General features: G+C 36.8%; 1 protein-coding gene across 1 annotated transcript; it reads right to left on the minus strand.

The window, feature by feature from the left end:
- Window positions 1-1,262: 1,262 nt before the first annotated feature.
- Window positions 1,263-9,279, minus strand: LOC109069501 (carbohydrate sulfotransferase 1-like). The gene is made up of 3 exons (XM_019086127.2): window positions 8,995-9,279; window positions 5,336-5,503; window positions 1,263-3,729 (listed from the first exon to the last, which is right to left on the minus strand). Exons 2-3 carry the CDS (start codon window positions 5,472-5,474, stop codon window positions 2,606-2,608), a joined length of 1,263 nt encoding a protein of 420 aa, XP_018941672.1. The 5' UTR covers window positions 5,475-5,503; window positions 8,995-9,279; the 3' UTR covers window positions 1,263-2,605.
- Window positions 9,280-13,021: the final 3,742 nt, after the last annotated feature.

Here is a 13,021-nt window from a genome sequence, read left to right on the forward strand (position 1 = left end):
GTGTCCTGGCATAGAACCCAGTAGTTACACTTTCTTGGGCTTTCTTTAGAAGATAGTGACTCATCTCACAGTATCCGTGTGGTAAGGTGTTTTTGCCACCATTTACTCATAATGCCTCTCTTGAGCCAGACTTGTTTTTTTCTTTCCAAAACTGGAAGTAATAACATTGGGCAATAATATTGCACTGTCATGAAATGAGAAAATCTAATTTTTTTTCTGCCACTTATATAAGTAGACTACGCTGGGGAGTAACAAACTAAAAATAGCAACTAATAATAGCTAATTAATGGCATTGTTCAGCAGCATGACGCTGGTTCTCTCCATTTAAAACAGTGTCTCTGAAAAGCAGCTTGTTTGTAGTGCCAAAGCTTTAGAAGAACCGAGTGAGCTTTCTACTGTAATAATAAACTCACCTGAGCTGTCCTGTGTTTTCATGAAATCTTAATCATTTTAATGAATGAGTTCATTTTAACTGCTGCATGTAAATGAATGACTCACAATTCAAAATTCATTGTGCAAATCCTCCTATATTCGTAGCAATTATCTTGTAGTTGCGCAGTATCTATTATGCTAAATGCAGCTGCTTTCCAAGATCAATAAAATATTTTTGATGAATTTGTATTTATGTGCTTAATAACAATATGTGAGGAAATGGTAAGCTACTATCAATCCAATGCATAACATCCATTAAATATGTTAACGTCAGCCATCCTGTCTTTAAAAACAAAAGGAACCGACAAAAAGAAAGTCTGAATTATGGCCATGTCCATTGATAATCACTTTTTCGATTTTCAAGCTAAAGCTGGACTGCTGACATTGAGAAGATGATCACCACTTCACAAAATGCTCCAGCCTCAGCAGAACACCACAAATGTCAAGTTTTAAAAGAAAGTCGAAAACTGAATAACATACAGCAGCAACAAACAGCTATATTAAACCTAGTGCTTCAGATTCATTTCCATTTGCCACCAGTCATGTTTAAATATTAATAACACAGGTCAATATGTTCATGTGTAACATAGAAAGCTTTCATAGAGACAAATAAGCACTCAGAATCATTAATACTGCTACAAAATACCAGTTGCACAGTGTCTCACATAATTCTGTACCTTTTTCCATAAATAAATAATTTTCCATAAATAAATAATTGAATGAAAAAAAAAAAACACCACATTATATCATTGTGAACCACTGATTCCGAAGGACTGAAACAATATGAAGAGGAATAATTTATTCAACCATATAGTTTTCCTTTTTTCTCTGCATATTTATTATTTGGCAGTGCGGCTGAAGAATTGCATTTAATCATCATATACCTGAGACGAGGAACTGTTTACACCGCATATTTCCAATATGTGTTAGTGTTAGCCTTTAAGGGCATGTTTTACAGAGAAGTAATACATTTCTTAATGTAACTGACAGTATGGCATGTACAACAACACAAATCCAAGAGTATTTTAAGGCTAAAGACTGACACAATTCAATATTCCCAAGACTCATAATCGCTGCATTTCTATGCAGAGACATGTATGCAACACATGTATGCATATGCAGTGAAACGCAATTTTGATTACATATTGGCAGATATTTGAGCTCAGACTTCCAAAAAATGTGCTGTTCATGGGTTTAGTAATTTAATCAATGATATGAACTGAAACAGTAATTAGCAGGGCCACATTAACCCAAGGGATCATATGGGCTGCAGCCAAAGGCTCAACCTCAAGGGGGCCCTGTGAACAAGAGATAGCATATTTATTAAATGAGGATTTTGATTTGTGTAGTTTCATATCTGTTATCCACAAATTGCAAAGTGGCTGCATAGTGCCAAAGTGCTTTTCCCAATGTTGACTCTGCACTTAGAAATAATCACTCACAAAGCCATCAGAGGGAGATATTTTTTGAAGTTGGGGTCACATAAATGCACATTTACAGGCTGAAAATTGTGGGCCTGTGTGCTTATTTAGCATCATACTATTCTTAATGCCTGGCTCATGAATTTTAAGAACTTTACCTGCTTAAAGGGATAGTTCATCCAAAAAGAAAATTCTATCATATTATTTTCACCCTCATGCTGTTCCAAACCAGACTTTCTTTCTTCCGCAGAACACAAAATAATTTACTTTTAAGAATGTTGGCAATCAAACCATTTTGGTTACCTTTGACATCCATTGTATGGGCAAAAAAATTGAGTAATTTCTCAAAATATATATTTTTTAAGTTCCACAGAGGAAAGAGAATCATGCAGGTTTGGAACGACACGATGGTAAGTAAATGATTACAGAATTTTAATTTTTTTGGTAAACTATCCCTTTAATGAAAGGTACCAAGCATTATATCCATAATTATTATTCATGAGCTAAGTTTTCTCCAAAGTAGGATCTAAAATGTTGCATTTACATGACATTGACAATTAGTATGCAAACTGTCAAAACAAACGGATATTTGTATATTAAAAGTAATTAACACAATATTACGTATCCAAATGTACTTTGTTGGAACCTGCGAGTCCTGTTTGATTCAGTGTATACACTAAAAGCAATGTAAGTCACTTTGGATAAAAGTGTCTTCCAAATGAATGACTATTTCGCATTAAAAATGAACTTTACTACGTCCTAGGCTCCATTAAACTTTTTGTTATATTCCTCAGTTCTTCTACAGACTGGACAAGCTTATAGCCTAGCAGAGCAAGAGTTCTGTTACAAAGAGATTGAACTGTCTTAACAATGTCAAAGTTCAGATGTACTCTCCAGCTCTGAGCTGTGGCTTTCGAGTCTCTTGTAGTGGAGTACTTATAGTTCCACTCTGAAGAAGATGGGACAGTGCCATTGGTGTTATGAGCAATCCATGTGTGCACTCTTTGATGCAGGTCCAACCCCAGAAATCTGTATATCTCCTTGGACTTTTCCTCAGGATTTAAGGCCAAGTCTTCATAGCGTACCAAAAGATACCTCCCCCTCAGCCATGTGGGTTTTTGAAGGCTGGTCTCCACAGAATACTCAATATCTCTGCATGTTCTTGTTATCTGCGTCAGGTCCACGTACCGTGGTTGGCGGCCAGTGGCATTCCAGATCTTCCAGGCCCTGAATTTACCGGCAAAAGCAGTCATACGGGAGGTGAGAATGGCTCGGGGGTCTCTCACCAAATGGACAATTCTCAAATCTAAACGGGGGTCTTCTGAAAGCGTACGTAGGTCACCTATCTCTGGGATACGAACTGTTTTTATGGCAACGTGACTTCGTGCTTGGCAAGCCTGAGAGGCTAGTGTGAGGTTCAAGGCCTGGCACTTTTTTGGGCACCAGACTTCATCCGGTTGGCCTGCTAGAATCTCCTCGCCACCTTCGTGGCAGACAGGCGGCGTGCACAGGGCGTGACTTGAGCTGCGGCGGAAAAAGGCCCCGGTCATGTGATCCTGTGGTTCAGGGCGAATATAGCTCTCCAGGAAGCTGATGTCACAGTTGTAGAGATTGAGTAGGAGGTCTCGGTAGGCTCCAAGAAGTGTTCTGCCATCCAAAGCCCTTTGTAGACGGCTACTAGAATTGGTGAAGGCCTGTTGCACGTGAAAAAGAGGCTCAAAAACATAAAATATGCCAGGATGTTGATTGAAAAGTTGTCCAGTAAATGAAGAGCCACTGCGGGTTTGTGCAAACAGAAGGATGTGCTTTCGAGTGGTGACAGCACTAGTCTCATCAGGGACATGGCTGTCACCGCAGAGAGATTTCCATCTCTGCTCTGGGGAAGAGAAGAAGAGAAAGTGAGATAATATCATGCTCTGAAACCTCAGAGGACATCATAAGGTACAAAAGACCCAATTAGTTCAGCTTCATCTTTAATCAATCATTTATTTGGGTAAGAAAATACCTGGAGCTTTAATTTACGGAAAAGCACAGTATAATCTTAACAAAAAACATAATAAAGTCCAGTGCAATTCAAAAATCTATTCTACCCACAGAGAGGAAATGTACAGCAGTAATAATGTTGTTTTGAAGACCTGGATTGCCTCCTTCTGTGGTGGTAATTATTTCACTATTTTGAAGCAATATTTGAAAAAAATTATAAAATTGAAATATGAACAACGGCATTTCTCCACATACGAAAACAACTTTTGCTCAAAATTAACAATTACTATATATAGCAGGTAGGTGGGAGAGACTGATAACGCTTGTAGTTATGGCTGATGAGAGACTGATTGTGTGTGGCACATTAGGTTGTGCAAGTCGACGCTTGCTGGAAGTGCAAACAGCTGGTCCATGAGGACATATTACGGCAGATTAATGATGAGATAATTGTAGAATTAATTATTGACATTCCATCTCTCGCTCCTTACAGCGGATGAGGGGGGAATTTCCAGGCTGCAGTTCTAACAGTTGTCTGCTAATTTCTTTCCTTACAAACTTACTCATTACAGAAGTGATGACCTGAGAGAGATAAGCCTATAGAGAGAATGTCATTTGGATCCTTTATTATGATCTTGTCAAACCAGCTAAAGCTATGTGCATAATCAAACATGAATTATAATTGAATTTAAATCTCTATGCAAACTATAATTTAATGGAGGGCTTAAACTGTGTCTAAAAATGCATTCTGGCATTCTGCAGATGAAATTGAGTACATATGGATAGATGGGTCATTGCTGTTATGCAGTTTTTAAGTTCTGTAACTTTATGTCTGTATTGAAGTATTTCTACAAAAAGTTTTTGAGATACATGACCTGGTCAAGCTCAGATACTTCATTTTGTTAAATCTGTTTACACAATGGAAAGAAAATAAAAAGACAGTTTTTGTGTTAGAAGTAATTTAATTAGATTTTTTGTATTTGCTGCTCTGTTTATTTTATCCAGTATATTTCAGCATTAAATAAAAGTTCACTGTATGTTTTTAAATGCATGCTATTGATCTCATTGTGAACAATTCATCTATGCATGTTTAATTTTTTTTTTAGTTTTGACCTTGTACTTTTTAATAAAAATGTCAGAACTCAATCTTCGAATGAAACAACATACCTCTCTGTCTCTGATCTGTCATTTTATCTGTTTCATTCCAGCTTTAATAAATATATTGTATTATGGGAACATGAAACTATATGGCATAATAGAAATGACCCAGACACAGATAGAGAAAAACCTTGTTTATTTGTTAATCAGAATAAATTTAATACAATCCATCAGTGGGTTATTGTAAACCTGATACAATTAAAAAAAAAAAAAAGCACACACATTTCCACTTCCAAATTTCATTTTCATTTCTTTCAGTGACAGCACTGACCAGCAGAATGCTCAAGCAATTTTAAATGTCATTGTGAAAATCTAATGCTTTTTGTTACAGGACAGTGACTCACCTTTACCCTGGCGTCCTTGGCAGTGGGTGGAGTCTTGGCATGGGCCACTGAAGGAGTCGTGGAGGGAACGGATTGCAGTGTACTGCACCCCCAAAGACGTGCACACGAGCAGAAGTAGAGTCTTCCACGAGCACTCCATACTGCTCCGTCACCATCACATTCTTCACTCTGTCAGGGAGGCAAGAATGGACTCTTATTTACTAAAGCAACCTATGTAGCAAAAAGGAAGGATTGCACTTTTCTTTGTCAGTTAGAATTTTTTTTTTTAGACTTTAAAACATTTAAACAAAAAAAGTTCCAGACTGTAAACAGTGTGTCTGCTTTGCATTTGAGAGATCATTATACAGAGTGTTTATGGAGTTTCATTACAAATAGGCAGATGTGAGATGCATTATCATTGTAGGAGCTAAAGTAAGGAGTTGGGACTGTATTACATATTTTTCACATTTGATCATTCTCACAATCACAGAATAGCTTACTTGTCCCTATTACCATATTATTTCCATATTTAAATAATTGCAAAACCATAACCTAAACCACAGTAACAAGGTGGTCACCTGGACTCACAGATCACTCCATTCGCTGGCCAAATATCTAATGCAGCTCTCTCTTGATCTGTCAAGCTCTAATCTGATTTATAAGTCCACCAAGGAACACATTTGTGTTTACAAGATACCAAACTGATATAACAAGCACCTCTGATGATGAAAAATTAAAATAGTTTACCAAAGTTTGCCTATTATTCCTATTATTCATGTAAACTGACTATAATAGTATTTCACTGATACTATAATAACAATGTTCCTGTTTATGCAAGCAGTTCTTGGCCAGAATAAGCTGTGATGTGGGCCATCCCTTTTGCCTTTTTGTCAAAGATTTGGCTGCGCAAGACTAATGAGTTGGAAGCATTCATCTCTTTCCATTTGCATGTGCTTTAAAACGGCAATGTGAATTCATCTACTTTTAAATGCCCAGAATTCAGCTCAAAACTTATGGCATCTCAGTATTAGTTACAGATGACAACCCAAGCTAGTTGGCTTTCATCAGCTAAAAAAACAATATCAAATTGCCCGAACCTGCTCCAAAATCAATGTGTTGCTGCAGTTTTCAGTTCACACTGTTTGAGGTGTTGCTATTAGACATGCAATATCTGCACCAAATTCTCTGCCTCTCGTCACAATCTCATTTCTCTTCAAATGATGAAAATTACCATCTTAAATAATGCAGTGCCTATTTTAGCTGTGATGTATGTTGCCACATGTTTCACTTGAGCAAGTCCTTAAGATCCATTTCATCAAGGTAGCACAAAATTGGCAGTGATGGCCTCCAAGTACAGTTTTCTCTCTCTGTAAGTCCCTGAATGAATATTGTCTATAGTATCAGCGATTTTGTAAGACAAAATGTGAGAAGCAAAAATGCCATATTACATATTCACTTCTGCAGCTAATATAAAGTAACATGTCAGAAAATGTAGCATGGCAATTTTGGATGTTGTCAGAATTTCAAACACATTGTTAGAGCATAAATTTACATATGGCAATCAAGCACTCAACACATTCCTTATCAATGAACAGCCATGTTGCTTGCCTTGGGTTCCTTGAACTTTGCATGAAAAAGCTCTTGCTGCCCTGCTAATTTAGCATTCAATAAGGTGGTTTCCCTGTGCTTTTTATTAGCTCCTGAGAGGGACTAGTCACCACTGCAGCTCTATATATAATGGCAGTTTTATAGAGCAAATGGCATAAGAGAGCTGTTACTAAAACAGTCAAGCACTATCAGGATTAATCAGATTGTTTTGTGTCTGTGACAATCAATATATTGAAATCTGCAAGTGACCAGCTGGTTGTATTTTTGTGAATCTCTGGTTATGTCAGCTCTCCTGTTTTGTATAAATAACTACACTTTCAAATCCAAAAAAGAGGCCAAAAACACATTATGATGGCTCTTGAAATAAAAAATCAAAAAATCAAATCTGTCATATACTTTAGTGTCTAGACTGCAGTAAAAATTGTATTTCACTTTTCAATCACTGCTATCTTGAAATCCTCATTGGCTGCGGCTCTTTTCAAACCATTTACAGGATTTTCAGAGTTGTCTCTTACAATAAAATCTCTTATGATTCTGCTTTTACATTCAAGAAACTGATTACCGCATTGGGAATAGGGAATGTAGGGGGGAAATTTATTTCCATCAGTGTGCACACTGAGAGCTACGATTAGCTTTCTCTGCCATTTGACAAAATCGCTCCAGCCACATCGACCAACACAATCAAGCAGCAGTACTATGAGCTGTCAGCTACTGGAAGAAAATTGATATCTTTTTCTCTCTGTCACATTTCTCCTATGTAAATATCTGGGTATTTTGACCTTGCTTTGAATATATTAATCTGTTTTTAAAAACTAATTATAGCCATGTTAATGTTTCTAAAGATGACCAAAGGATTCAAATAGTTTCTCATTTACCTCACCTAATAAATGTCAGAATAGTTTGAGAATTCATTTAATATCTGAACAGTTATGCATTCAAACTCACTGCAATTCAAAAATTAAGTTTAATTCTTGCCAAATCAAAAGTGCTGCCAAGGTCTCAATCTGCACTGGTACTTCTATAGCAGATATTTGACCACTCTGAACTGAATGAACATGAATGAAAATATATATTTTTTTAAACTTTTGTTATTATTAAATGGATTAATTAAGATGTCAATACAAAATTAGAAAAATATGCAGAATTCTATATGATAAGTTATTTATTATTACGTCTAAACTCTTCTTGTGTGTACTTGCCTACAGGCACATCAGGCTGCTATTCAAGGTTAATGTGTGTCTATGGCCAATATAGCTACAGGCAAAACACTAATGTGAGCGACCAATCCATAATATCTAAAAAACCATAAATACAGCATCGCTCAATAAATAACCATCAAAATGTCTATACTGCATTACCCCATAGCTTTCCTGCAGAATTTGCAAGAGTAAAAACTGCTTAACAGTGGTTTGCTGGTCTTAAGCTTGTTTTTGCTGGTTTAAGATTGTATTCAGTTGGTTTGCTGGTCTCATTAAGATGGTCTCATAGCCTGGCCACGCTGGTCTCCAAGCCAAATCTAATGAAAAGTGCCTGAAACCCTTCTTAACCAATTAACTCAAAAGACAAGCATGACCAGGTTTGGAGACCAGATAAGACGGGCAATGCAGTTTAGTCTGGTTTGAGATGTTTTCATAGATATTTTACCAGAGCATGCCTAATAGCTGGAACAAGGTGCAATGCATTGAATATTTTCTTTTTATATGGATAAATCGAACCACAACTCTTTCCACAAGACTGTCAAATTAATTACACAAACAACTTATAAAATATTTTACATGCATCTTACTGGTACCTAAAAATTATTTTACATGTCACTGATGTTCGCAGTTTACATCTCTATCTTGTTTATAAGACTGAATCTAGCCACATCTGTCAAGAGCATCCCTTGTCACACAGCCTCCGCTGACACAACTTCTTGCCCGAGCTTCGAGAGAAGCTGTATCAAATGCATTTGCAGCTTGGAAGTTAGTATGATCAGTACAGCTATTCTAAAAAAAACAAAACAAAAAAACAAATGATTAATGAAACAGTTAAGAACAGACAGACAAGAGGACGATCCGCGCATCTCTTACCACTCACGACGTGCTGAAATATTCCCCAATAAAACAAGCATGGACTCGATCCAGTAAAGTTGCTATCCAGATAGTCCTGGTTCTCCAGTCAGCTCACCTATATCAGCCAAACGATGCGTGTGCTGAGCGTCTGTATTAAGTGACAGATGGATAATGTTGGCTTTCTGTAAAAGCAGGGGGTGGGCATCATGCGTGGATAACCAGTGGGGTTTTATCTTCCTCTGTCAATGGTTTGCGTTCTGCCTTTAATCAGAGATTACGACTGAAAACGGGCATCGGGGAAGACAAGGAGTTTCTGGTTGTTTGTAGCTGACGCACAAACCAGTTGCTTCTTTCTTTCATTGAGCAGTTTAGACACTTATTCACAAAGTCTTTATCAAAAAATCGCTTGTATATGAGTTTATTAAAGGAATCGTTCATTCAGAAAATGAAAATTTTGGTATTTACTTCATGTCGTTTCAGACTTTCCTCTATGGAAAACATACAATTTAATTTCTAAGTAGGCAATATTGTCAACATTTTTCATGCAACGACAATGAATGTTGATCCGCGCAACGGGATTTTAGTGCACATGACTTATAGATACAGTTCTCCTAAAGTCATATGATACCTTTCTGTGATGAACATCGACATTATTCATGATTAAATGCACACCAGTAAGGCGGTTATTGCAAGAACGCAGCTTAAGAGCGTAATACTTTTTCCAGACAGGTGTTTTGCACGCACATGCGCACTCTGTTCGCTTATTTGTTTAAATACCCACACAACATGATTTCGGATAGCTTTTTCTTAACCCCTAGAACGGTGTAGAGCATACGCAAACACAGTATATTGCCTACTGATGTGAACGTGAGAATCGAATTAACCTGATTCGGATTAGGACCAGATCAAACAATGTATTGAAAGGATTCCACTCCCATAAATCTGTTCACTAATTGGACACTGTTAGTTCTCTTATGTAGGCCTACTGTATGTTCATGAACAATCCAAGAGAGAGTTATGGCAAATTTAAAGATTTTCAGTGAAAAATTACTTAATAATAACTTAATAATTGTGTAATAAAAGTATATGTGATCTGTTCCCACACAATCGTTATCATAAAAGGCTCGAAACTGTAGTGAATGATTTGTGTGGACTACATGAAGGCCTACACTTTTATGGTGATTTTGCATATAATTTTGCTCATTTTCCTTTTGTATATCAGCCCCATGCTTGACCTAGGTTTGCAAGCGTAATATAATGCTCTAATATAATGCTGTAAATGTATGTATGTATGTGTGTGTGTGTGTGTGTGTGTGTGTGTGTGTGTGTGTGTGTTTGTGTGTACGATAGATTTTGTTGAAAAGTTAGCCCATTACAACATCGCACTAGGCTTGTCTTTTACTGTCCCTATAGCCACCAAAGAGAGAGCTGGCAGACCCAGATGCCAGGCTCCAAATCACTTCTCAGAGGAGTCTGTCACCAAGAGCCTGTGAAATGATAAGCACAAACATACACGCACACAAATATCCATGCAACAAGCTAGGTGCAATAATTATACCCACATAGCATGCAGGGAGAAAGAAATGCAGCCCATGGCAGCAGGAAGCTGAACCTGCAGGTCTACAAACACCCAGAGGAGGCAGTGTACACAAGAAGACTAGGACAAAAACATTATTTACACTAGGCAGCTAGTGCCATAAAAAATGAAGCCACATAATGCTTCAAAAGAGAAACAGTAAACATTATGAAATCAACAGGATGAAAATAAACCTACTATTAATACGAAATCAAGTAATAAAAATATTTTCTTAACTAGGGCTGTCAATTTAATGCACAGATTTAGTACAATTAATTGTTTAAAAAATAATTATACTCACTGACCTGTAGGTAAATTTCATAATAAGGCATTTTTAAACTGATTCAAGCTTGAAGTACCACCTGCGTGTTTTTAAAGCATGTTTGCAATGTCTATTCAATTATTAAGTAATGTTCTAAATAATTTTAATTTGGAGGCTTTCTTCGGAACATTTGAAATTAAAATATTTAATCAGCATAGCATGTTAATTCAATTAAAACATTAAACTGTTTAATAAAACTGCTCTTAACACAGTGATTGATCAGTTTTTCAGGTTTGTCAACCTCATTCATCATTTGAACAGCTATTATCTCACCAAGAAGCCCAGCACTCATCACATTCCTGTTAGAATAAGTTTTAATTGCTAGACATTCCAGATGATCCTCTCTCCTTTTTTTTAGTCCCCTCAGAAACCAAGAGGACTTATGCTACTAGTGGCTTTTTTGCCCTAGAAGTCACTCGTAGTTCACAGTGTTTGTGTGTGTGTATTTTTATTGCGGTTAGGCTGTTCCAGCTAGGGCTATTTCAGGGGGCATATCCTGTCTGGACAAATACTCTTGGTTGGTTGAGTTTATTAATGTGATTTTTTTTAATTTAGTGCTGCTGCACGGCAAAGTCACATTGCCTCATGACACATTTTTTGAGTTATAAACATGGCTCGACTCTAGGAACTGATATTTTTGGAAACAGTCATATTATGTGTCATGTTTAACATGTAAAGCTTTATGAAAAAAAAAGAGGGTTCATAGGTCGGTGAACATTTTGTTTCCCCTTATGAAAAGAAAAACTGAATTCTTTCATGCATGCATTTTAATTAAAATCAATAAAAGGTCATTCCTGTAAGGTTTGGTGGCCAGTTAGATCACCACAAATGCAATGTTTAATTTTCTTTACAAAAAGGACACCCTCCAGTGGACATGCACATCACTACAGTCCTGATAAAATCTTTTGGCTGAAAATTGCAGCTTTTTTTATCAGTAGGGGTGCAGCAACTATTATATCTGAGGGGCGAGACATGTCTTTCATATAATGTCTTTCAATGCATGCTGTCGTTAAATGGGTTTAAACAAGACAAGGCCATGCAGAACCCAGATAACCTGGGACATATTAATATATAAGATAACCTAGACAGTCTGAGCGAATCCTTTAGATAAAATAAAGCTTTAGGGTCTACAGATGTTTCAAAATGTTAGAAATAAAGGACATAATTGCAGGTTTCAAGACAAAAACAAACATGTGTTGGAGCACAAACGACACCCATGAAATACGACTCTTGCCCTTTGCCATAATGCATAACGACAGTAAGAGAGGTTGACAGACTATTTTGACAAGTGAAAGCAGACATTTCCCATCCAAAAACCTGCCGGTTTAACTGGTCTTCATTGCTGGATGACTCATGGTTAGGTACTTCGTTATGAATCATTGACAAAAAAGAAAAGAAAACAGTAAACTGTACTAAAGTAGAGATTAGATGTGTAAAAATGGCTTCAATCAAGCAAAGGCAGTCTAATCAGTTGTTTTCAAAAATAAGCACTGTTTTTATTTAGTGGTAACCATCAACACCTCTTTAAATGTGTCTTTGTATCACACTCAGCATGTTCTGTTATTTATATTGCTAGGATTTACAGTTAATGATCAAGATTGTTACATGTTCCAGAAGCACTTAAAAAAAAAAAAAAAAAAAAAAATTGACAGCATTTTTGAATGCAATCAAGCTGTCATTATAAAAAGAAAAATCCATTAACAAAGCACTGGATCATTTCTATCCAGTAGATTTATTGAGAATGCACCTGTGTTGTATAAAAACACAAATATGGATTAAAGCTTTCAAACAGTTCCAACCCATTGTAACTCAAATGATTTTAATACCTCTTTAACAAAGATAGTACTTGGCTGTCTGCCCAACCACAGCAAAACACATTGGTCATATCTGGAATGCACATTAACAGAGCCGTTTCTCTAATCTGTGTTTCCACACAGGACCACCAGCACAACTTTACATGTCATAACCATGTCCATCAAATCCACACAGTGCTCTCTAGACATGGTCAGCCTTTCTCTCAGTAACTGCCCATGTTTACGCAGCCAGCTGGATTAGATTCAGCAGTAGATTCAAACTCTGGTGACACATTAATGGAAACCAAAGAGAAATTAGAACAGGAAGTGTTCTACACATCCCCAGGCAGAAGA

Source organism: Cyprinus carpio, chromosome A18 (genome assembly GCF_018340385.1).
Source record: "Cyprinus carpio isolate SPL01 chromosome A18, ASM1834038v1, whole genome shotgun sequence".
In the NCBI taxonomy this organism is placed as follows: Eukaryota; Metazoa; Chordata; class Actinopteri; order Cypriniformes; family Cyprinidae; genus Cyprinus; species Cyprinus carpio.

Bases quoted from the DNA above. Each gene is read 5' to 3' on its own strand.
- LOC109069501 (XM_019086127.2), bottom strand. From the start codon at position 5,474: ATGGAGTGCTCGTGGAAGACTCTACTTCTGCTCGTGTGCACGTCTTTG. The intron at 3,730-5,335 runs GTGAGTCACTGT...TCTCTTCCCCAG, and splicing joins CCAAGGACGCCAGGGTAAAG to AGCAGAGATGGAAATCTCTC.